A 24,868-nucleotide genomic window follows, 5' to 3' on the forward strand; every position below is an offset into this window, starting at 1 on the left:
TTATTATAAAATTTATTAAAGTTTCTTGTAAATACGATATATAAATGTTTCCAAGTGAGTTCTTAGCGCACACAAAATGGCTTCGGATAATGGTTTATGTTAGGTATGTACCGGAACCCCTTAGCTCATAGCAGCCTCCAGGGGTATGGTCGTGATTAGGAGTCTCTTTAGCCCAAAGCAGCCTCCAGAGATTAGGTAAAGTAGGAAGTCCCTTGTCTAATGCGACCTCAGGAGCAGATGCTGTAGGTTAATTGATCAGTTGTGAACTGATATTTTAGTTCTCAACTGATCCTCTTTATGGGTGACTTCTGGGTGGTTCGTCCGTCTGCGGTCTCCCCCTGGCCGGCTTCGTGTCTTCCTGTTTCTTCCTTCTGGCGTCTGCTTGTAATCATGTAAACAAATAGCACGTGTTTATACAACATGTGCTCGTGGAAGTAACACACACGAAAAGGTAGATGGAGATCCTTAGACTATAGAAAGCTACCATCTTTGTTAAACTGAGATGTCAGTCACTTTACATATATTCAGTGTATAATGTCTTATACGCGTGTAATTAGTTTATTCCATTTCAGAACAGGATAAGCTTACAAAAATATTAATTTTGACTTAAAAGGTTTATTTTATTAATACTGTTATATTGTTCAATGGTCAAACAAGTGATAGAAATTAAATTTTAACAATTACAAGAATAAATAACATGTACATAAACAGAACAATCCTAAAGCAAATCACATAGAAGAGATAACTTTATATACAAATCAAATTTCTTCTTCTTCTAGCATAAAAAATCAGATAACAAGGAAATGTGTTTTAACGAAGAAAAATCTCCTCTAGCTCTTTAGCTGGTGGTGGTATAGTTTCTAATATAGAGGTTATATTATCTCTTTGGACTGCCATACTTATTTTGACTTAAAGTAATTGAAAGTATCTTTTCCCTATACGCTAGAGAAAAACAAATGTTGAATAAATAGCAGTTCAAGACATAATTCCAATAATAACACGCTCGTCAATGTTAACAGAAACAAATTCAACGAAATATCGTAGCATCTTCAAACACGACGACGCACCACGCATGCAAACAAATTTCACTTTCAATGAAAATTTTCGGTTTTTCATTGAAGTTTTTTTGACATATATTTATATGAGTCTTTCGTAATATATTCACTTGGAACAAATATATATATGAAGTAATGGTGTTAATTCGTATGAGGCCTTAACTTAGCTCCTATTACATATAGAGTCCTGAAGCATAAATATGACATATCAAATCGCAAGCACCAAACTCGATGTTATATTTTGGATTTCCAGAACCGAACGGAAGGCGACTTTTTAAGAAAAAAAGTGGTAAATTTTAATCCAGATTCGAAATGTACGCACGAAAATAAGAAAAGTTTATTTCAAACATTTGTTTCTTAAACTGCCTCCTTTGACCTAAAAATGACTGAAAATGTTGAGAAAAACTAAGCTTAATACATATGATACCGCTTCTTCACGTCTTCTGAAGTTGACAAACATTAACTCGATTATTATTAAATCAATAAAACTATTTGTGTTTCATCCGTGTTTTATTTATTTTAACTGATGTCTCAAAGAAAACTAACTGCCTTTATCAAAGTTGCTATAATTTAGGTTGGTGGATTGACTATTATTTAACGTCTATTTCAGTATCAAGGCTATATGAGACGTGGACCACAGAAAATCGAACCTCGGCCTCCGCATCAAAGACGCTTACGTTAACTATATAGCCACGACAAAGCTCTGCAATTAATTTAAGGAATTATACAGTCAGCGGCATTTTTTTTTCTCCGTTCGATGAAATTAGTTTCGTAAATAACCTCAGAATGGAAGGACAATTTGTGTATAATTTTCAGTAAATTAAAAGGAATGTAATATTATGTACGTTCCAGCCATACCATCGTTGTACGTTCTAGCCACCGTTATTCGTAAAACAAATTTTACCAAACAGGAAGAACTTTTGCTGCTGACTGTAGAATCACTGTGGTATAACCTTAATTGTTACATTGTTACAAGTTTGTATTTCTAAGTTCCTACGTGTCTAAGTGGTTAGCGTATGCGTCTTTGGCATGGGAGACCCGTGTTCGATTCCTGGCGGAAGCTCATGTGGTTCAGATTCCACGTTAATCAATAGGTCCACGTCTTAAATAGCCTCGCTGCTGAACGGGACGTTAAACTCAACAATTTTATATTTCAATATGTAACAATCAAATATTGTTACACATAACAGTTTAATTCATGTTCAACCGCTTCCTTAATTATTATTTTCTTCCTTTCTTTCTCTTTATTTTTTATTTATTTATTTTTTTTTTTTTTTATATATAAGATGTTGAAAATCTTACTTAATTTTAAACTTTCCCCTCTATACAAGGAGATATTATGTGATTTTATTTCTATTGTTTCTCTTAGTAATCTTTTACACTAAATAAAAGTCCAGTATATTTAATTAAGATATCTCCATAAAAATTATGTCAAATTTTAAATAATATGATAAGCAAATTCTGAATGTTACAGATTTCATTTTTATGCAACTGATAAAATAAAAGATGAGAGAAATATATAAGGAACAGTAAATACAATCCACACAAGAAAAGTGAAAACTTATTAGTCCATTATAAACCTTGAATGTTCTATTAAACAATGAAATGTTCAATCCTTGCAGGAAACTGTATCTTCATAATGACATTTTGAATTTTTCATTTTACACATAAGTTTCACAATTAATTGAGTATATGAATGTCACTGATGTGCACTCCAAATACAAAGATAAGCAGTTCACGATAATCCACGTGAAAGAAAATTTCATTTCATCTGAAGATCCTTTCCAGAAGTAATATTCTTTTAATGTGTATACATAGCTTTTCTGTTCCTCAATCGTAAGCTATATCCTTACAGTTATTGACGGTTAGATTAAGAAACGTCAGTAGAGAACTCTTTAGTTTGATCCTTTTGAAGTAATTTATTGGATAATCGTTTCCGAGACATAACGGAAGGAAACATTTAAGTTACTCCTACTTTTAACACAGAAGGCTGTTCCGTGTACATTAAACCAAACGTGATTTCTTCCCCCGTGCGCAGAATTAACTCGTAAGCCTTGGTCACTGTAGTATGTCAGACGTTAGAGTGTTTGTATTTTCTTGACGGGGCGGAAATCTCGTCCAAACAGAGGTCTTTAGAAAGAAATATGTTAAACCTTTCAAAGTATTTGTTTTCTCTTCCTGGGCCTAAAATTCTACCAAAACTAAATCGCTTTAGAAGGAATTACTTTGTAGTCCTTTATGACGCGAAGTTTTATGTGTTTTAATGATGAGAAAGTAGTATAAAAGCAAAGATTGTGACAGCAGCTTAACCGTAACATGCAGGTTAAGTAAAACTACGAGATAAAATTCCAACTTGAGGTAGGTACTATGATCAAAAACTCATGTCCAACTGTTTAACTGTTTTCCGTGATGTGATTACCGTGTTTCATCTTTCTGACTTGACAGGGCCATGAGATATAGTACTGTATTTTTCGCTGAACTGTTGAAATCTTTTTACTTCCCTTACTATGTACCCTTTAATCAAAGTAGCATAATAAAAACCCAGATCAACCTAAGTACTAACCACCTTTCAAAATTCATTTCGAAGTGTCCAACTGTTCTTCTGTGGTGCAGTCACAAACAACAGCCAACGTCGCTTTAATATGAAGAAAGAAACAAGAGAATATGCTGCCCTCCCCCCTTACAAAAACTCAAAACGATGGAACACGTGTCCAGTAATTATTAATGACTTATATACCGAGTTTTATATTCCTCACTTGACGAGTCCGTAACATACGCTGTTTTTTACATAAATTCTGAACCTCCTCTTTTCCTAGGATACGTCCTTGAATCAAAGCAATATGATAAAAACCCAGATCAAGGTAGGTACAAATTATGTTCAAAAATTCACTTCAAACTGTTGAACATTTTCCCTGTGATACGATCACAAAAACAGGGAACATCGCTGTCCATGTGAAGAAAGAAATTTTAGAAAATGCCTCTTCTCCCCTTAAAACGGGAATTTTGAAAAACGTTGGTACACAGCTCCATTAATTTTTAATCAGGAGTTTATTTAACAAGTTTCTTCTTCCTAACTTGACAGAATCATGAGATACTCAAGTTTTTGGATAATTTTTACCCTCTGCTCCCCCACTTAGAATATGCATTTTAATGAAAGTAACATGGTATAAACCCAGTTCGAGGAATGTGATATATATATATATATATCCAAAAATTCATTCCGAACTGCTTTGCAGTCTCTCCGTGATGCGATCACAAATAAGATTCTTGTTATTTTTATATAATAAATTACAGCTAAAAATCGTTACAGCGTACTTGATAGGTAGCAAAGTACGTTATGTACGATTCCGAAACTTTTTTTTTTTTTTTTTTATTACAGTGGTATTCTATTCTGGTGATGATATCTTGATTAACACATATTTTAAGTCAATTCTGAAACAAGGCTTGTATTAAGAAGCACGATTGACGAAAGTAATTATAAACGTATTAGGATTATTACTTCAATCCAAGTTTCGGCGATGAATTTTCTTGAGTTTTATTGTGTGTTTTACCGCAATCCGCCCCCCCCCCCCAAAAAAAAAAAACTTTTGGGCTGGGAAAAGTTCCAACAATCCTTCGCTATGTCCTACCGTTTTTGCTTTATGTAGATCAATGTTGAAACTAGAATTTGCAGTAGATTTTTATCCTTTCTGGTTTCAGTAAAGAGTTACGTTCAGAGACAAACTGTATTCTTGGGACGCTTGGTCGGTTGCAGGAAATCTCTTGTCGCTATTATCGTTCCTGCTCTATGGCGAACAATATTAAAAAGTTGCAATGGTTGATCTACACCACTTACGCTGGATGGATCAGTCTCATCAACGAACTCGTTTTCTAAGTCTTAACCTCTCTATATCTTAGTCAAAACAGATGCTGATCCATTACGTAGTTCTTGAGATTTTTTTTTTTTTTTTATCTCCTGGTCGGACAGATGGACAAGGTAAAAATATAGAAGAGTTTCGCCAAATTAAGAAACGCTGGTAAATTAAGGAAAACAATGTTTTTATCAATTCAATCACATGTTTGTGTTAAAAACATACCAAAAGGAACATCTACAAAAAATCCAAATTGGGTGAACTTTATAATGACCACTCCTATTTGTATCCTTCCGCAAACACGAGAAATTACATGCAACTTATTTTAACAAAACTGGGGATCTTATCTCTTACTTCTATAGTAAAGTTAACAAAATGGATATTGTGCTCTCTAAAGTATCACTGAATTGTCGCAAAGCTATGCTACACAGAAGGCATGAGTTTTATGCCATATAAAGCGTTATTCCACTATCCTAGTTTATTCGTATACCCACCGTTGCTGGCGAGTCTGTTCTCTACAGATGCATCTCCTTTGTAACGCTCGAGCCCCTCTGCAACGCTCCTTCCCTGACTTGGTTAGATATATAGGTTTAGAGGACACCTAGCACAAGTGGATTTCCGTTTTTAAATTAATTCATGGCTTGTGTATTGCATTTCTGTCATGTGTGCATACGATGTAGTTATACTCAGCCCTCCTAGGGACAATCTGCACCCATTCGTTCAACTTTTTCTTGATGAAATACTAAGGCAGTAAGAGAGCATTTCCTGCTAAGAAAAGTTAATATTTCATAAATATAAGTATCCTCCAATTGTGTGGTAACTTAATACAGGGAAGAAGTTATTTCGTATGCATTTTGCAATTTTTGAGGTTCTTGCGACGTCCATTTGATATGAGATTCTCTTTTAAGCTCCTCAGCTTCCTCGTGGCTAAGCGGTTAGGGTACGCGCCTTTGGCGTGGAGACCCGGGTTTAATTCCCGGTGGAGCTCATGTGGTTCTGATTCAACGTTAATTAGTAGGTCCACGTTTCATATAGCCTCGCTGCTGAAAAGGGACGATAAACTAGGGTGCTCCTTTAAACTCCACCTAAAAGTGCATTTACATAATACTGCAGTAGGAAGGGAAGCATAAGAAAGTAAGGATTCATTGTTTTCGTTATTGAAAAATGAAATGAAATCTGTAAGTTTAACGTGCCACGCTTATGCCGGTTAGGCTAAAGGAGACGGTGATAATGAGAAATGAGCGAAATGAAGAAACTGGGAGGAAACGGGAGAACTCCGAGAAAAACCCACCAGCATGGTGTTTGTCCACCACAAAGTCCACACGGCGCGAGCTGGGATCGAACCAGGGACCCCAAGCACCGGAGGTGAACTCTCTACCACTGAGCCACCGCGCCCCTTTGTTTTCGTTATTTCTGAATAGTGCGTAGTTTGCAACACACAGCAGTGGGAAGGTACTAATTTTGTGCAGTAATACAATTGAGATGAATACACACCTAGTGAAGAACAAAGAAAGCATGAAAATAAGAAATAATTGTGATTAACAGTTAAGAGCAACCGACGGAAATGAAATCCTTCTAGGTAAGGTATATCAAGTAACAAAAAGATAAAAAGTTTCATTTGGGTCTAATCCGGCGCCGCCATCTGAGAAAGATTAGCGAATACTCACTCCCTAGATATTTACATTTCATATGAAGTCTTTCAATTTTAATTATAAAACTTCTATTCATATCCTACATATTCTAAAACTAGACAACATAATTTAGATTCGATTCCCGCCGGTAGATCACGCGGTTTAAATCTGACAATGCAGGCCCACGGTTTATATAGATTCGGTTCTTAAATTCCATACACACATTTTTAAACAATATCATGGTGCATTTAAGATCATAAACAGCGTTATCTCTGTTAAGATAATTTTTGATATGAGAAATTTCTGCCGTAGCATTACACAACAACCTTCAAGCCTTACTACAGCTGTTTTCTGTTTATGTCACTGTTTAGACGCGTTGCATTCTGGTTATTGCGATAAGTTCGTCGATGACGTATGGAACTCGTGATTTGTGCATAGTGTAAATACGCCATTTTAGTGGAGGAGGTGAGTGAAGTTTAGTCATGTTATATTAAATTCTTGTGATACTAAACATAATTAACGAACTAAAAAGAATCTAGTTTCATTACAGTGTTTAAATGTTATGATAACAGTGTAACCTTAAAGTAAAAAATGTTATGAACGGATCACTGCGTTTTGTCAAGGTCCCATGACGAAGAAAGTTGTCTGCTTTGTAATTCAGTAGTCTTGGTGTAATGTCATTCGTTTTCCTTTGTGAAATTTTGCGTTCTTTACGTACGTGTAAACAACAAGATATTCCAACTATCTCGGTAAAGTGCATCATAGTTCTGTTGACATATATGAAGTGTTAATTTCTCATAAGCACCGGAAATCGAATTTTTATTAAATCAGGAAATCTTTGTCAATATTCTTCCAAGGTAATTGTGCGATTTGTACTGCAAATATCTTTGTGGTGAGTCTAAACGAAGTGCGTAATTTCATAGGAGTATCAGAACTCTCGTGGAGGGTTCCCTGATCAATTAGGTAGGATTATCTAATTAACAAATGTTAGAGCTCCTTTGAGAATACTCTATTTTCCCTCTTTTAGTGTTGCGATATAGAAGTTTTTTTTTGATAATGAAGATATTCCATTATATATATATATAAAAAATGAAGTCTCATTTCTTTGTTATGTATTTGTGGTACGTCAAAAACGTCAAACTCATATTCTGGACAACAAAAAAGGTTGAAGTTCTTCTAAGCCCCGCCACACCAAACTAATGTAGGCCTACTGGAGTTACGAAACCGAATCTGTAAGTCATTATTGTCATGCTGAAAAGCTAATTAGTTTCATGACAAGAAAAAGTATGATTTTTTCCAAGAAATAGGAAAACCCAAAATAATCTTCCCCATTGTACGATTTTTTAAATGCAACTACTATACTAAATTAGTTACAAGTCGTGGCCAGCGTTGGAAATACACAGCTCCTTAAGGTCCATAGGAATTGTAAGCCAGGTAGAACATATTTTTTTGAGTTATTTAGACTTAAGACTGACATGCAGATTCTAATCATCGTCCTTAAAAGTTTATCGCTGTAATGGTTACCTTGTTATAACCTGCGACAATTCTGTTCTAGCCTTTTATAAACGTTCTTCTTCCTCTGAACACTGTTAGCAATTATAGTGTTTGTGTATGGTAATACAAGTAGTAATATTCGTTATAAACTTCATAAATCCGTGAGTAGCTTGTAAAAATTACACAAAGACTAAATATAGTGTTTGTGTGTGGTAATACAAGTAGTAATATTCCTTATAAACTTCATAAATCCGTGAGTAGCTTGTAAAAATTACACAAAAACTAAAAGCTGGTTTTCAAAATATTACAGAACAGTTTGTACGTATTATTCATTTGTATTCAGTATCATTTAGGCAATTCATAAAGATTGAATATCCAACATACGAAAATAGAAAGAAAGAAAAAAAAAAGTTATCCTGGTCAAATTTAGGACAGTAAACAAATGGGACAAATATGGCACTTGAACGTGAAGGCGTTAATAAAAATTGTGTGTAATTTACCTGCTTCCAAACATATGTATGGCAAAAGAAGGAAACAATATAGAGTTGCTGTAAGATTTGTTGTTTCAGTAGTGTGGTGTAAATTTGTAAGTTGTATTTATATGCACCTCGATCTTTCATTGAGTACTTCACTGTGTATTATTGACGTTACTGCTGAATGTTGTTCGAAATACAGTGTGGACGTATGGCAAAAAAACTACTGCGTAAAACACGAATACTATCTAATCGAGTTAGGGCAGGAGCGCAGCAGGGTGGCCCGATCGATAACGAGTGAGTGCGTCCATAGGGAGAAGGCACGTCAGCGGCGGTGGGTATACACTTAAGCGAGGATAGTGGAAAAATACTGTCATAAATTGCATGGCTTATATGTTGCACAGCTCGGGGAGAAATACTAAGTGGTATCGAAAAAAGTACCATAATCTACTAAATTAGGTTGGATTAGATTAGGTTTGTTTAGATGTTCCTCTTCTTTTTTTGTACTTTAAATTCTTTTCTCATTTACGACAGACTATTCGCCTGTTTAGTATACCATATCTTTCACACAATTTCAACAACTGACATTCATTTTTGTACAACTGGATAAAACTCAAACATGATATGTGACAGTCTTGACATTTACGCACTGCCTTTCCCATAAATCATAAGTCTACCTGCCCGCCAAATAGTCCCTTCCGCTTATACATATAGTGGCGCTTACAACATCAAAAAGAACTAATAAAAAGTATTTTTTTAACTTACCTGATGTTCACTCACTCTTCCTCACAAGCTAAAATAAATTCTCCAATTCATCTGGTAAATTTTCTAAAATTGGTCCAACGATATACCAATTAACTCGTATTATTAAATAAATTGCAGATTTACAATATACAATCATAAAACGAGTGAGTGCGTATGAAAGATGTCTATCTTGAGGTATTAATTTGTGCACAATGTAGGAAAACAGCATTTTGTGTTTAGAAGTGCTATAGTACGGTTAAAATGAATGATTGCATTTGAAAGACAACTGTCCATCATATTTGTTTCAATGCTGGTTTATTTTTGATACACCACATTTTGGAAGATTTACAGGTATAATTCAATATTCTGCAGGAAAAGGTAGTTAGAAAAGGACATATTTCTGTATGCTACAGAATTAAATACAAAGTAATACAGCTGTATTTGAGGTTTACAAGTGTATTGTTACTAGCGTAAAATCAATACAAGTGCTTTACGAAGGGTAATAAGTGAGTGCATATAAAAGATGACTGTATTAGATACTATTTTCCACGATCATGTATGTTCACAAGTGGAACGCTACTAAGATGAAGCTATGACAAGCGCTTTTGAAACTCGTATTATTGTCAAAACTCACTCGTTTTCACTACCTTCGCTTACGCGTATATTCACCGAGGTTGACTCGTCTGCTCCCTTCGGACGCATCCCCGAGCTATCGTGCGGGTTCGCCGGCTTCGCCCTCTCTGACTTGGTTAGATAGCATTTGTCGTTTTAGTGTACACCTAGCACAGGTTGGTCTGTGATTTTTCAATGTAGTTTTTATGCCAAAAATCCGGACGCAGTATTCTTGCGGAAATTGTAAAAGAATTGTAATTTTTCAATAATTACTTCTGATAACCCCCTTGAATTTTATCAATGTCAAGTGAGATGTTTTCACGTCGCCGAGTTGCGGGCAATAAGAAGGAAATTAGTGAAATAATTATATTTTTTAAGTTATTTCGTGTTAAGTATCAACAGATGGTGTAGTTATTAGTTTCTGTACATGGTTAAGAATCTTTTGATTCTGTATATGACGTATAGCAGAGGCGTGTATTCTCTTGTGGACGTATAGTGTGAGCGCGCTATGTTACGGCTCCTGTTACTTCGGATTAAGTACGATACTGTGTGTGCTGACGACGCCGTACAGCTTCACTTTATAATGCTTGTGATATTAAGTTACTGAAATTTAGTAATGATTTATATAATAACAACAAGGAGTTGTTGAAGTTTTTGGAACGTCTCGGTTTAATTGGAAATTGATAGTAGTAAATGTGGGGCAAGTTCGAAGTTGTTTCCAATGTAATTGATGGGGTAACGGGGTAAAGTGCTTTTGGTGTGTGTCGCCTCCCCCCATTATTGTTTGATTACTTTATGAATTTTGATGCATGCTGTGAAGAGTTGTTGATTTATTCGATTGTGCATTTTTATACTGCGGTATGTAGTATTGTATTTTTCACTGTATTGCACTTTGGGGGGAAGGGAGGAATTTGCCTTCTGTGAGTATGTAAATTATCGCAAATTGTTTGGGGGGTATTTTTTTATTTGTTAGTTCGATTTTGTAAGTATCGCATAGCGTGTGTCCTTTATAACTTCCTTGTGTTGTGTTTTCCTTGTAATTGTGTGCGTTGATTTTATTATTATTACTGTGAAAGAATGTGTTATTGAGAATGATCTTTGTTTTAAATATGATGGTGTGTTTCTTCAGTTGGGAATAGTCCCACTGCGCAAGGATACTACGTACGCCATTTTGTTTTAACTGTTGCCTGCATTGTAAAGTTCATCCACCATAACGGTTGCTCTTTCACGTAGAGGTGTGCTGTTTTTATGCGATATAAGATGTTTATTCCCACCGTCCTCGTCTGAGATCATACTGTCCGTCGTTGTGCCTGCTCTCTACGGATGCAAGAGATGTAATTTGTTTTTCATATGAGAAATTGTTGTTGCATTTCTTTTAAGTTTCCCATTTAGATGTAAATTTTGTATTAACAATGCTGAAACTAATGTATGTAATAATGAAACTTACATTTCATCTTGGAGAAGGATCATCATGCTGCCTTCTCTCTTCTTTCGTTGACGTATGCTGATACTCCAATTGGAACAGATAAAACTAGTGGCACCATTAGAAATAATTATTCAGAAATTACAATTCTGTTGTTATTTCTTAATGCCGTCTAGACTTGTATTTTCGAGGTACCTGGCCACCAGCTGCGTACAGATTCATAAGAGCAATCCGGAAGATATTTGTCTATAGTATAAGCAAATTGCAGAATTTCCTTGCTGCGAAATATTGTAGAAAGATAATATCCTTGACGCATCAAACATGTAATATTAGTTCTTGCTGTTATACATAGGTACCGCGCGGGGATGCTTCCGTAGGGAAAGGCTACAAATAACGGTTTGTATGCAAGTAAAGTAGACGCGCGCGCGAAAGGCACGCACCTGCCTGTGCTTGGTGGTCATTACGAGCTACCTTTAGATTACAATTGCATAGTAATGGGCTGCACTTATTAAAGCTGTTTCTATGTTTATGAACAACTTGCATGTTCTCCGCTTAATAAAATAGAAGAATGCATTGACATTTATTGTTAGTTGCACATCTAAGCAACTGAACAGGGAAACCAGCCTGACATGAATAGCATAACTAATTGGCGATCTGAAATGGACCTTAATATATTAAAAGTAACCTGATATTTGGCGCCGCCCTGTGTGAGATCCGAAGAAGGCCTAGACAACGATTGAAAAAGAGATTTTCCTGTTTAAAACGAGACAATAGCGACATCCTTAACACAATTGTAAGTGATGTTTTTACTGAAAGAAAGTCTGGCATTCGATAATCTGGTGTGATAAGCCTGGGATAACGGGAACATAAGCTTGCCCATTATACACCTTATAGTAAAAACTTTCTTCGGAATAGTGTTCCGAAGGGGCACTTCCAGGTGCAAGTCTTCGTCTGACCGTTGACATTGGTAAGGAACAAAATTTGTTCCGCTAATTTTTCGTTAATTGTCCGTCGAATGTTGAGACTTCGGTGGACCTGGACCTTCGTGGAATTATTTGAAAATGGGATTCCCTCCCTCACAGCTGAGAATCATACGTGGTGTTGGTGTTTCGCATTTTTCTTTCTTCAGATAAAAACATGAGAACTGGGAAGGATTTCCATATTCGTCACTGGTCCTTGTGCTCCGTTCAACCTACCTTTATTCATATGTGTGTTTCCGAAGTTCACCAATTTGTTGAATTGTAAAGCTTAGTACTAGTGATTTCATATCGTAAAAGATTAAAGTTGACACACTTTAAATCGCTAATTGTAATATTTTCAGAATCACTGTCAGAAGTTGTCCAAGTGTGCAAAAATTCAGGTATTTATATTTACTAAAACTTCCAAAAATGCTGGGCAAACTTAGCATCTTTGCACCAGAGCGAAGGGAAGATGCTTCTCTTTCAAAGGTCATGTCATTGCAACCATAACAGATATTGATCTACAATCTGGCATATAACAATTACAGACTTTCGCATCAAATTTCATTAACTTTGTAAATGGTAGATGTAGGACCCTTTTCGAAATTGGTCTCTTTGTCATGGAATGATCCAAAATATAAGTACTATAGAGCGAAAAAGTCCGTGGAACGAAAGTTAACCTACCCTCATCTGGTTCGTATTGCGAGTCTAGACTTGAAAGAAAATCCAAATATCTAAGAAATAGTGGGAGTGTGAGCACAAATGACTTCTGACCACTCATATTTCAATTTCTGACCACTTATATTTCCATTAGACATGTGCTGTTTATCCAGTTATGATCGGAAGAATTAATTGGGTGTTGTGCTGGCAGTTTGTAAAACAGTTCTGATTCAAGGTTTTAGCATTACACCTGTGACCAAGTGTTAATTTTTGCGCCAATTTAGTCGTGTTCCCTTAATCAACCAGCATTCCAATGGTTGGCGTATTCCATTATTAAATGAATTCATACGTCGATCTTTATCACGATACTGTAATGTGACTATGTAGCTTCAGTACATAACCGTTATTTATCAACAAATTTAAAGTTATAGTGGGAATTTTATCCAGGAAAGAATAATGGAGGGAACGGGGAAAGAATACTATAAAAAGTCATTCTAAGTCACTAAGGATATCATTTCGGTATTCATCTGGTGAGGAGAGAAAAGCGAAGGAAATCCCCACTGAGGACACTAGGCTATAGCCTTCAGTCGTATTTATAGTCGCAAGAAATAATTTCCGTAATGACGTTAGGAGCACCCTGAAAAGTAATTAGTTTCGAATTACTACCAATGTTTTCGTGTTTTTGTGCTGCATTTATGATTTTGTTTTCCACCCTTGGAGGTATTTCCTGCTTTAAAAATGTGATTTGCAAGCATAACACATGATCAAATAAATGAATTTGAACTATTCCGTGATGTTAGTACGGGCAAAGACAAGTTTCTTGGTTTATCACGTTTCCATATAGCAAAGATAATAATATTCTAAACTCTTTGATAAAGTGGAAGAAATCAGCTTTCTATAAATCATTCTGAAGCTTCAGTTGTCATTCACAATTAATTATTTTCTACTTACAAAATATTACAACCGCTTCACTACCATGTAATTGATTATTTGTCTTGTGTGCTAAAAGCCTGGCTTAGTTTTGATTTCGATTTAGCCTAGTTCATTTCTATTAAATCGAAATCTAAGAAATAATTGGTAGGTTGGCCTTTTTGTTGCTTTACTCACTTAAGTCGAATGATCCCAGAAGAAATACTAATCAACATAGAACACAAAAGGCACAACACAACGCAATGTTTTTTCTGTATTTATGCTTTGTATAGGATTTAGTTCACTTACTTTTATTATAATAAACGACCGGTAGAGTTATTTCTTATTTCGTATTAAACCGTCTTTGCACTGCCAGACCATAGTCATTTTCTTACAAGGCACCAGTGATGTATAAAGGAACCATTTGTCTTGAAATGACCTTGTAACTCTTGTAAAGTAAGAGATGAAATGCGATGAAATTTTGTAGAGTGCAACTGTCAATAAGGATACATTGATTGACATACTTCGCAAGACCACCTGATTAACTGTGTTCCAAATCCAACATAAGAATTATATTTTTTAAATGGTACTACATCAATTTACTTTACATATTTCAAATCTATATGTTAAAACGAAAACTTACAATTACACATTTATTATGCAGTGTTACAAACGGAGGACGCTATAGCATCACAAATATTTGTATACATCCAAATTCTAGAGGCGCCTACGACAGTGTGACGCAGCCGTTGATGCACATCAAAAGTACCCAAGAGTGGAATACGATTACCATTATAAGATGTATTTCTAATAAGTGGGAATAAAGTTACAAGACTATATATATATATATATATATATATATATATCGAAAAAGTCCCGTTGATGGTTTCCAATAAAGGTGAAGATCATAAGGCCGTTTACAGCAATTATATATCTCACAAAGAACATTGGTAAAGTTTGCAACGTTGCTTCACATTGTGGGATTGCGAAAACTTGTAATTACAACTACCAAAAACTATTGCTGTAATGTTATAGAAACAGACAAAAGTAATATTTTTAAAACAAATCAGACACATTTTTAAGCAGTTTCAATCTCTACCAGTTTTTCATACCTCAGGAATGAGTTGAGATATCAAATTGCTGTAAACGCCCATATGATCTTTACATTTATTGGAAGTCTTATGTGATACTTACCAAAGCACTTTCTCGAGAGAAAACCGATTGACCAATGTAAAATTTTCAATCTTGTAACGTCATTCTTATTTGTTAGAAGTACGTCATATCATGGTCATAGTATTCGACATTATGATACTTTCGAAGTGCATTGACAAGTTCGTTTCTTGCATTATTACTTTTGTAGAAGCCTCCAAAATTTACATGTTTGTGATGCTGTAATTTCCTTAGTATATAGCACTGAATAATAAGAATGATACTCTTAAGTTATTTAGAGTATCATAATAACCATGTAAATTTGAAATGTTTTATTAACCATGTAGATTTGGAATGTTCTAACATGACGTTGGGCTAGTATATATATACTAGCTGAAAATACCATTTCTTCGCATGGGGGCCGTATTTGGAAGTTAATGCCTGTGGGAGTGTGTCCATTTATCTCAGCGACCGCGAAAGCTATGGATTTGACACTAATATCGCCCATTTTGGATTATTTTTACATGTATCGGTAACCTGCCCCTCGCTGAACCCCGGCCCGCATCCAGTGGTGGCTAAAGTTGAAAATCGTCGCTAATGGAAGTCTCACCATTGATTTCAGCGACCGCCAAAACTATGCATTTGACACTAATGTGGGTAATTTTGAATTATTTTACATGCCACGGTATCCGACCCCTCCCTCCCCCCCGTTAACCCCGGCCCGCAACCGAATGGGGTGATTTGGAAGTTAATGCAATCAGAGTTTCACCATTGATCTCAGCGACCGCGACACTATTATTGGTCATTTTCTACTACTTTTAAATGTCCCGGTAAACCCCCTCTGAGACCCCCCTGGTTCGATTTAAAAAAGAAAAACGCTTCGCCTTGGTCTAGGGCCAGGGCCAAGGTACCTGTCCAAATTTTGGTAACTCTCAGTCCACTTACCTGGTCCCAGGCCGCACACAGACAAACCAACACACAAACTCGCTATTTTATTTATTTTAGACCAGCGAAATACTCATTCTTCGCATGGGGGCTGTCTTTGGAAGTCAACGCCTGTGGGAGTATCACCGTTCATTTCAGCGACCGCAAAAACTATGGATTTGGCACTAATGACGGTCATTTTGGATTATTTTTACATGTCTCGGTAAGCCTCCTCGCAGATGAACCCCGGCCCGCATAGAACAGTAGCTGAATTTGAAAGTCATCACTAATGGAAATCTCACCATTGATCTCAGCGACCGCGAAAACTATGGATTTGTCACTAATATCGGTCATTTTTTATTATTTTTACATGTTTCGGTCCCCTCCCCTGTAACCCTACGTCCGCAGCCGAATGGGGTGATTTGGAAGTTAATGCGATGGGAGTTTCACCATTGTTCTCAGCAACCGCGAAAATCATGAATTCAACACTTAATCGGTCATTTTCTACTACTTTTACATGTCCTGGTAAAAGCTCCGCCCTAAGTCCCCCTGGTTCAAAATTTTGAAAAAAAAAAACGCTTTGTCTTGGTCTGGGGCCTGGGCCAAGGTACTCGTGACCCAAAGTTGGTAACTCTCGGTCCATTCATATGGTCCCCAGGCTGCACAAAGACAAACTATTTCGGCGTAAACGAAAATATTGAGTAAATAGTCTAGATGTTACTTCAGAACTGATGGTATATAGAGGCACGCGCATTCCTCTGGGGATTATTTGAACTGCTTCCACAGTGAATACTAGATATCCAGTGTTTCACTGAGTAGTGTTAGGCACATATTCCACGTTTTTACATTAAACCGAACTTTTCCATTTTTGGCGCTTAGCACTGATTTTATATTCAGTCTACATATATATATATATATATATATATATATATATGTGTGTGTGTGTGTGTGTGTGTGTGTGTGTGCATGCGCATACTTTGTTGGATTCACAACACCGCTGATCGGGCAGTATTGCGGAATATATCGAACAATATTTCCTGGTGCTATTTGCATGTTACAAAATTTCATTGAATTTTCTCTCATAATTTAAAAGTCAAATTAAAAAAGCGTTTCAAGATGAATGTATATATATACAGGGTGTCTCACCTAACTTTGCGACCTCAAATATTTCCGAAATGACAAAAAAATTGACAAATCTAGTTTCGCAAGAATGTACTCATGCCAGGGGCCTATAAAATTCTGTAAACAACAAGTGCCCCCAGGGGTCCCATCATAGGGCCCCAGGAGCCAACTCGAAAATTTCAAATGGAAACCCCGTATTTTTATTGCAAATTCTGATTCTACGATCAGAACTAAGCAATTTTTACTTCAAGCACTTTTTCCTTATTCTAATAGATGGCGCTCTAATCGTAAAACAATGAATATCATCGTACATACGTCCCCAAACTTTGCGACCTCAAATATTTCCGAAATAACAAAAAGCGTAATACTTATGTACGAATGTACACATGTTAAGGGCCTATACAATTGTGTAAACTACAAGTGCTCCAAAGGGTCCCATCATAGGGCCCCACGGGCCAAATTGAAAATTTCAAATGAAAACGCCCTATTTTTAGTGCAGATGGTGATTCTGCGATCAAAACTAAGCAACTTTTACTTGAAGCACTTTTTCATTATTAGATGGCGCTGTAATCGCAAAAAAAAAAAAAATATCGTACGTGCGTCCACCTAACTTTGCGACCTGAAATAACAAAAAATGTGACAAATCTATTTAGGTAAGAATGTACACATGTCAGGAGCCTATAAAATTCTGTAAACAAGTGCCATCATGGGGCCCCAGGGACCCACTTGAAATTATTAAATGGAAACTCTGTATTTTGTTGCAGACTCGAATTTGGGATCGAAAATACTCAAATTTTACCTGGAGTACATTTCGTTACCCGCCTAGATGGCGCTGTAATGATAAAAACAAAAGAAATATCATCGTACGCTACCTGGGATTGATGATAAACTAAATAACTCGAGAAATACACGCAATTAAAAAGCACAAAATATGTGACCAATATTTTAAAATGGCCTAGCATAAAACAAAATTGCTTTCATTTACATTTCTATGCGACCATGGTAGACAGTTACTATATGGAAAGGAAAGATTTTGTGTTTTGCAACAAGAAACATCTTCCCTAGAGTTGTAAAGGTCAAGTAGACCAATATGTTCATTAAATATTACGTGACATGGACATATTAAATAAAATCATTATTTCACTAGTACGTAAAAGCACAAATGACAAAGGAGATTTCACAGGAAAACAAATTTACAAAACCTGGATAGACTTAATTGATGTCCAGGGCTATTTAAATGATCTTTTCAATTTCAAAGGTTAGTAACTCAAGTTTGTTTAGTCACAATGACATGCAGCTTATGTTAAATTAGAGAAAACTCAAAAATTATTTTTTGTTTATAAACACATGCGTGTTATGTTCCTTGTCAAAGCTGCTCAATATGAGTGCAGTTTGTAATTCAATATACATCAGATTGATACTATAATTCTTGGCACACAATTTTTTACATTCCAGAGGCAGGAAATCCATCTCCTTAAATACGTTCTCAAAGTTTAGTTAAATTGTTAGGGAGGGGTGACTGATACACTTGGATTTAACATAACCCTAACTTCGTTGAAAATTCCTTTTCACCTGAAAGTAGAGAATAAAAAAAAAAACGTTGTCCTGTCTTCGTTTCCTGCTATCCAAATTTACTGTTACCCTAGTTACGGAATGCTTAACTACACATCAGCTTTACCAGCCACGTAGTATGGCTTCTACGTTGCTGGACCGTAACTTACAATCAACCGTAAGTATTTACAGAACATGACATAGGGGTGACACATATGTGTCTTATGGTCAAATGTTATTTGTTCCACTAAATTTATAAGAGCCCATTTGCTCTCTTAGATCTACCGATGCACTTTACATGTTCATATTTACTTCTACTTCTCAAATGGAATTATATGCAGTTTCAAATTAAATCGTAATTATACACATGTACATAACCATAACAACAAAATAATGATGTCCTTTTAAACTTTAATACATCCACCGATCAACCTTACGTGTTCACTCTCAATTTTATCTCTCAGGTAAAATCACATGGTCTATATTCAAATCAGATCGCATTATACATATCTACATAAACATGGCAAAAATGAATCACTTAATTCTCTTTTGAACTATGTCTGATTATTAATTAAAATTTCATGTCCCAATGGAGAGCTAGAGTAAATCAATTTTCATAGTGTCCACAAGCTTACAGAAAAAACTGTCAATTCTTGGAGAATATTACTATCACAAACTTGTGTTCTTTTTTTGCAAGTCTTACCAACAACATAATACAGCATGTACAGTTCTTGAACCAGCTTTTCATTTATCAACCTCAGGTACAACGATATTATTATTTTTGCGATTTGTGTGTTATCTAGTTTCCGAATCTGCATTAATGGAGAGGATTTCTGTTTGGAATTTTGGGAAAATGAAGCTAACTTTATTTTATGTTAGTTGAATAGATCTTTTAAAATGATTGGACACTTACTTAAATTGCAAGTGTATTTCTCGGGTATTTAGATTATCACTAGCCTTGGGTGACGTACAAGCGTACGATGATATTCAATTATTTTTCCTATTACAGCTCCAGCTAGTAGAATAACGCAAATGTGCTTCAACTAAAAGTTCTTTATTTTCGAACGCAGAATCAGAATCTGCAATAAAAATAAGGGTTTGCATTTAAAACTTTCAAGTTGGCATCCGGGGCCCTATGATGGGACTCCTGGGGGCACTTATTGTTCACAAAATTTTATAGGGTCTCTGACATAGGTACCACATTGTTCTGTAACTAGATTTGTCACATTTTTGTCATTTCGGAAATATTTTAGGTCGTAGAGATAGGAGACATTCATACGATGATATTCGTTTTTATGCAATTACAGCGCCATTTATTAGATTAACGAAAAAGTGCTTCAAGTAAAAGTTGTTTAGTGTTGATCGTAGGATCAGAATCTGCAATAAAAATAGGGGGTTTCCATTTGAAATTTTCGAATTGGCCCCTTGGACCCTATGATGGGACCACTGGGGGCACTTGCTGTTTACAGAATTTTATAGGCCCTTAACATGTGTACATTCTTACGTAACTAGATTTGTTTTATTTTTTGTTATTTCGGAAATATTTGATGTCGCAAAATTAGGGGGCGTACATACGATATAATTTTTTGCGATTACAGCGCCATCTATTAAACTAACGAAAAAGTGCTTCAAGTTAAAGTTGCCTAGTTTTGATCATAGAATCAGAATCTGCAATAAAAATACGGGGTTTCTGTTTGAAAATTTTGAGTTGGCCCTCTGGGGCCCTATGATGGGACCTCTGGGGTCACTTGTTGTTTAGAGAATTTCATAGGTCCCTGGAATGAGTACATTCTTGCGAAACTAGATTTGTCAAATTTTTTGTCATTTCGGAAATATTTGAGGTCGCAAAGTTAGGTAAGACATCCTGTATATATATATATATATATATATATATATATATATAGCAGCCTTTCGCTAGCTGGGGGCGGAGCACCCAGACCCCCGTATCTCCTCGGCCTGCTGCCTCGCACTTCTTATCTATCGGCCTTTCAATCAACAGTGAGTTTCATGAACTTGCCTTTCATATTTCCTGAATCTGTCCATCCTGGGGCTTCGCCCCCACACACTGTCTTTGTTCGGCCTACGGCCTCACACCCCTTAATCCCACAATTATATCGTTTCTTTTCTTATTTCAACTATCTAAAAGATAAGATTTTGTATCTCAGCATAACGCCTATTTAAATAGTATGGAAATTTCTTCATCCCCTTTTGGATCCCCAAAAATTAAAAATATTCACTTTTGGCAATTTTCCTGTAGGTTAGTCCTCGAAGGCTACAATCATGCCAAATTTCATTATTCTAATCCTGCCGGAAGTGCCTAAACAGGCGTTTTGTGGTGTAGAAGACGTTCCATATAAATAACATGGGAAAGATTTTTCAGTTCCCCATAAAACCACTCTACCGTTGGAAATTTTTATTTCTGATGATTCACTTAGGTAACGCTAACGACAACGTGCAAGCATACCGAATTTCAAGTTTGTTTTCTAATTCTAAGTAACTAAAACATGAGATTATAGGTCCAGAAAAAGGCCCATTTTATTAACATAGGGGAATTCTTCATCCCCTCTTTAGATCCCCATAAAGTAAAAAATATTCACTTTTGCCAATTTCCCTGTGGGTTTGTCCCGAAAAGCTACAATCATGCCAAATTTAATCATTGTAGCCCTACAGGAAGTGCTCAATAATTTGGAGGTGTAAAAGGTGTTCCATATAAATAACATGGGAAAGATTTTTCAGTTCCCTATAAAAACACTCTAACGTTGGATTTTTATTTTTTATTTTTACTGATTTACTTAGGTAGTGATAACAAAAACGTGCAAGCATATCGAATTTCAAGTTTTTATTCCAATTCTAAGTATCTAACACATGAGACTATAGGTCCAGAAAAAGCAAATTTAAATAGCATGGGGGAAATTTTTCTTCCCCTCTTTAGAACCCCTAAAAATTAAAAATATTCACTTTTGGCAATTTTCCTGTCGCTTAGTTCCGGAAAGCTACGATCATGCCAAATTGAATCATTGTAGCCCGATAGGAAGTGCTCAATAATTTATGTCAGCTCATGTAGTTTTATATATAGTTAAGATAGAGAGAGAGATTTATAATTATGTACTTTAAGCTGTTTACCCTCCCCTACTGGTCTCATGGCTACCGCGCGGGCGGGCCTTTGGCGCATGAATTGCCGTGTTTGATTCCCGGTGGGATAGCATGGAACGCATTACAGTGGTTCGGATTCCACCTTAAACCGTAGGTCCACGTCTTCATGGCCTCGGTCCTGAAAAAGGAAAGACGGTAAACGTTAATAAACAATTCGATACTTTAAACTGTTAGAGAACGTTTTCATAAGGTATCACCAATGTTGCCTTACATTTAATAATGCACATAAAGTAGAAAAAGGTATAGAATGGTGCGGCAGCGGGTACAGGAAAGTTAGGGACCTGCATTTTAGGTAGTGTACTTAACATGCCTATTGTGTTTGCTTTGAAAAAAATATGGAAAGTTTAGCGAATATATTGTTAAAATACACGAACTCTGAGTGCATAGATATTCTAATACAGTGGTTCTCAAACTTCGTGATTTCGACAACCCCTTTGATTTGATATGTATTTTGCCGGCCCTATAACCATTTCTTTAACAGAAGAAAATGTTTTCATGTACATAACCTATTTATTTTTTACTACACAAATTGTTACAACTTAGGTTTAGTGCTTACATTACAAAGATGCCAAAGCCAGCTTAATTAATTTTTATAAAGTTGTTATATTTCACAGCATGATTACTTTTCATAATGAAGGTAAACAAAATTTGGTTTGATGTGCGAATCCCCGACTATAGTTTAAGGATCCACAAGGGTGCGCGGACCATAGGTTGAGAATCGCTGTTTTCTGTTTATTATGCTAAATATGTTTGTATTGCACATCTTAGTAGACAGGCCTATCCTGAACTATTTATTTTGTTGGAGGTAATTAGTCGTGATCGATTTGGTTACAGATTTTTACTATTTATTTATTTATCTAAATTATTGTTTTCTCTTACGTAAATGTTAATTATGTGACACCAATCTCTCGTCCATTATTTCGTTTATTACACGTAGCGGACCAAACTTTTAGGAAAGGCAACTAATCGGGAGTAGTTAGTAAAAACTGAAAAATATAATGAATCTTGTAGATGGTGTGAATGTCGTTTCGTATGAAGATTTTGGAATCTTTATGCGTGTGTATCCATATACTGTTATTCCTCTGTGAAATTCAAAGAATATATGACGTAAAACTGATCTCACTCTCACTATCAAGCTTTCAGCATTGCCTGGCAAGGAGCCAGGTCCAGTTGATTCATAGCTGCGTCATGATGTTAGACAACACGTGAAGTTGACTTGTAGAAACAGATTAACTGTGTCACGAGCGTCTATGTTGACATATTTATAGTTTTCTTTCTTATTACAAAAAGATAAGTCTCAGATAACACTTAGCTGTTTCATAGATTTTTTTCACTTTCTTTTTATGTCAAAAGCGTTATATTATTCAAATGATAATAGGGTAGTATGAGAGTCGATTTTCTCAGCGATCTGTCCATTATATATTTTCTCATACTTAAACAGATACCAAAATAATACCCTGAAGTAAACCGTGGTCATGTAACATCCTCTCAAAGCAAACCAAGAGGTAAGGTAAATTTCTGGAACAATTTTGAAAGCCGCTGTCATTTAAATGAAATTAAGACACAAATATTGAGAATTGCACCGGAATTGAACCCGGGTTTCCGGCTTACCCTGTTGATGTTCTAAATGCTTAAGTACCCAGTTCGCTTCCTGACTAAGCACATTTTTACACTGGATGTTGATTCTCAGTTATTCAGAATACATATCCGCGTGTTGCACAATATATCATGTAGGGCTCCGTTATGGTTAGCGTGCACATCTTTGGCGCGGGAATCCCAGGTTGGATTTCCTGTGAGAGCTCATAGGGTCGGATCCCACGTTAATCTGTAAATCTAGGTCCCATATAGGCCTACCTTCCAGCCGAAAGGGACGCTACGAGTCCGCTGTTATGCCCTTTACGTTAAAGGAGGATAACTGGTGGAATGAGAATATGGGAGGAAACTACAAAACAGACACTATGTTGTCTATCACAAACTCATATAACCTTGGGATCGAACTAGGAATCCCTTGCACTAGAGGTACTCACTCTATCATTGATCAATCGTTCCTCCTGTTGTACTTAGACAACCCATTGTCTTATATTAATGATCACGTATTGCAGTTCGGAAGGCACAGTGGGAGAGCGCTCATCTCTGGTGTAAGGGATCCCTGGTTCGATACCCTGCCGCGCAGTCTGTTCTGCCAGCATTCTCCCTTTCCTCGTACAGTATTATTCCATGAATTATTTCATAGGCTCAATGGCAGAGCGCGCACCATGGGGACGATTGTTGTGGTTCGATATCTGGCCACGCGGTGTCCTCACAGAGTTCTCACATGATCATTTCACGAATTACTGTATTTAATAATTATTCACATCCATTAATCGTCCGTCTTCTTTAAATTACAGGGCATAAACGTGGGACGTAAAACTAAAAATTCCATTTAATTTCAGAATCGGATATTATACAATAAATTGAATGTTTTCGCACATTAGTCGTATTTGCGAGTTCAGTCAAAACTAGTTGTCCCGTCCCAGCCTTTGACCCGTTGGACACTGTAGGTTAAAATCGCGCCTTATTAAAAGCCCTAACTTGTTCAAATTATCAAATTTATTTATTTTTTGAAATGATAAAATTGAGGAATACACTTTGTAAGATGCAATTAAATCGTTACAATAGTTTTTAAATGGACAAATTGACTCACATTTTAACGCATAATATGATCCATTAGCCAAGCAGCTTCCATTAGCATGACACACAGACAGACGTTTGCCATTTATTATTAGAATGTGTGAGACCTTTTTCTCATTGCATAAGAAAAATATACTTGTTTGTTTACTTCTAACATTCTCTCTAATAGAAACTAACTTCTAACTACAAACGTACTACAAAATTTGCGTAGTATATATTTTTATTTCAAACATGGTTATTAGATTAAGTTAATAGCTCACTGAAATGAGAGGAAAAGTAACTTTATATTTGGCTGGAAAGAAGAAGCCTCAACCATACATCACAAGAAATGAAATTGAAGCTTTTCAGAGTTATGTTACTTACAGATAAACTGTGTCGTCGTCTAATGGTCAGATCTTAAAATGTTTCTTGTGCAGTTACATAAAGATATTGTCATGCTATGAAGACTGTTCCGCAAATTTGTGTGAATCACTTTGGTTCGGTTTCCG

The 24,868-nt window shown here is 36.0% G+C and overlaps 2 protein-coding genes across 7 annotated transcripts in view; one reads left to right on the forward strand and one right to left on the reverse strand.

Moving 5' to 3' along the window:
- The window catches only part of LOC145690651 (uncharacterized), a 78,971-nt gene extending 72,030 nt beyond the window's left edge, over nucleotides 1-6,941 (reverse strand). Inside the window, exon 1 of one of the 5 annotated variants that reach the window (XM_081765758.1) lies at nucleotides 6,864-6,941. Coding sequence is in view for 2 of the 5 variants with exons in the window: in XM_081765754.1 (XP_081621880.1) it covers nucleotides 3,619-3,635 (17 nt within the window). In the remaining 3 variants the exon portion in view is untranslated. The other 4 variants (XM_081765757.1, XM_081765756.1, XM_081765754.1 and 1 more) reach the window with 4 other exon arrangements.
- The window catches only part of Rab7 (RAS oncogene family member Rab7), a 61,555-nt gene continuing 43,564 nt past the window's right edge, over nucleotides 6,878-24,868 (forward strand). Inside the window, exon 1 of one of the 2 annotated variants that reach the window (XM_081765762.1) lies at nucleotides 6,878-7,002. The gene's annotated coding sequence lies outside the window, so the exon portion shown is untranslated. Of the gene's footprint in view, nucleotides 7,003-7,084; nucleotides 7,395-24,868 lie in introns of those variants that run through there. The other variant, XM_081765763.1, reaches the window with a different exon arrangement.

The sequence above is a fragment of the Thermobia domestica genome, chromosome 7 (genome assembly GCF_964235325.1).
Source record: "Thermobia domestica chromosome 7, izTheDome1.hap1.1, whole genome shotgun sequence".
In the NCBI taxonomy this organism is placed as follows: Eukaryota; Metazoa; Arthropoda; class Insecta; order Zygentoma; family Lepismatidae; genus Thermobia; species Thermobia domestica.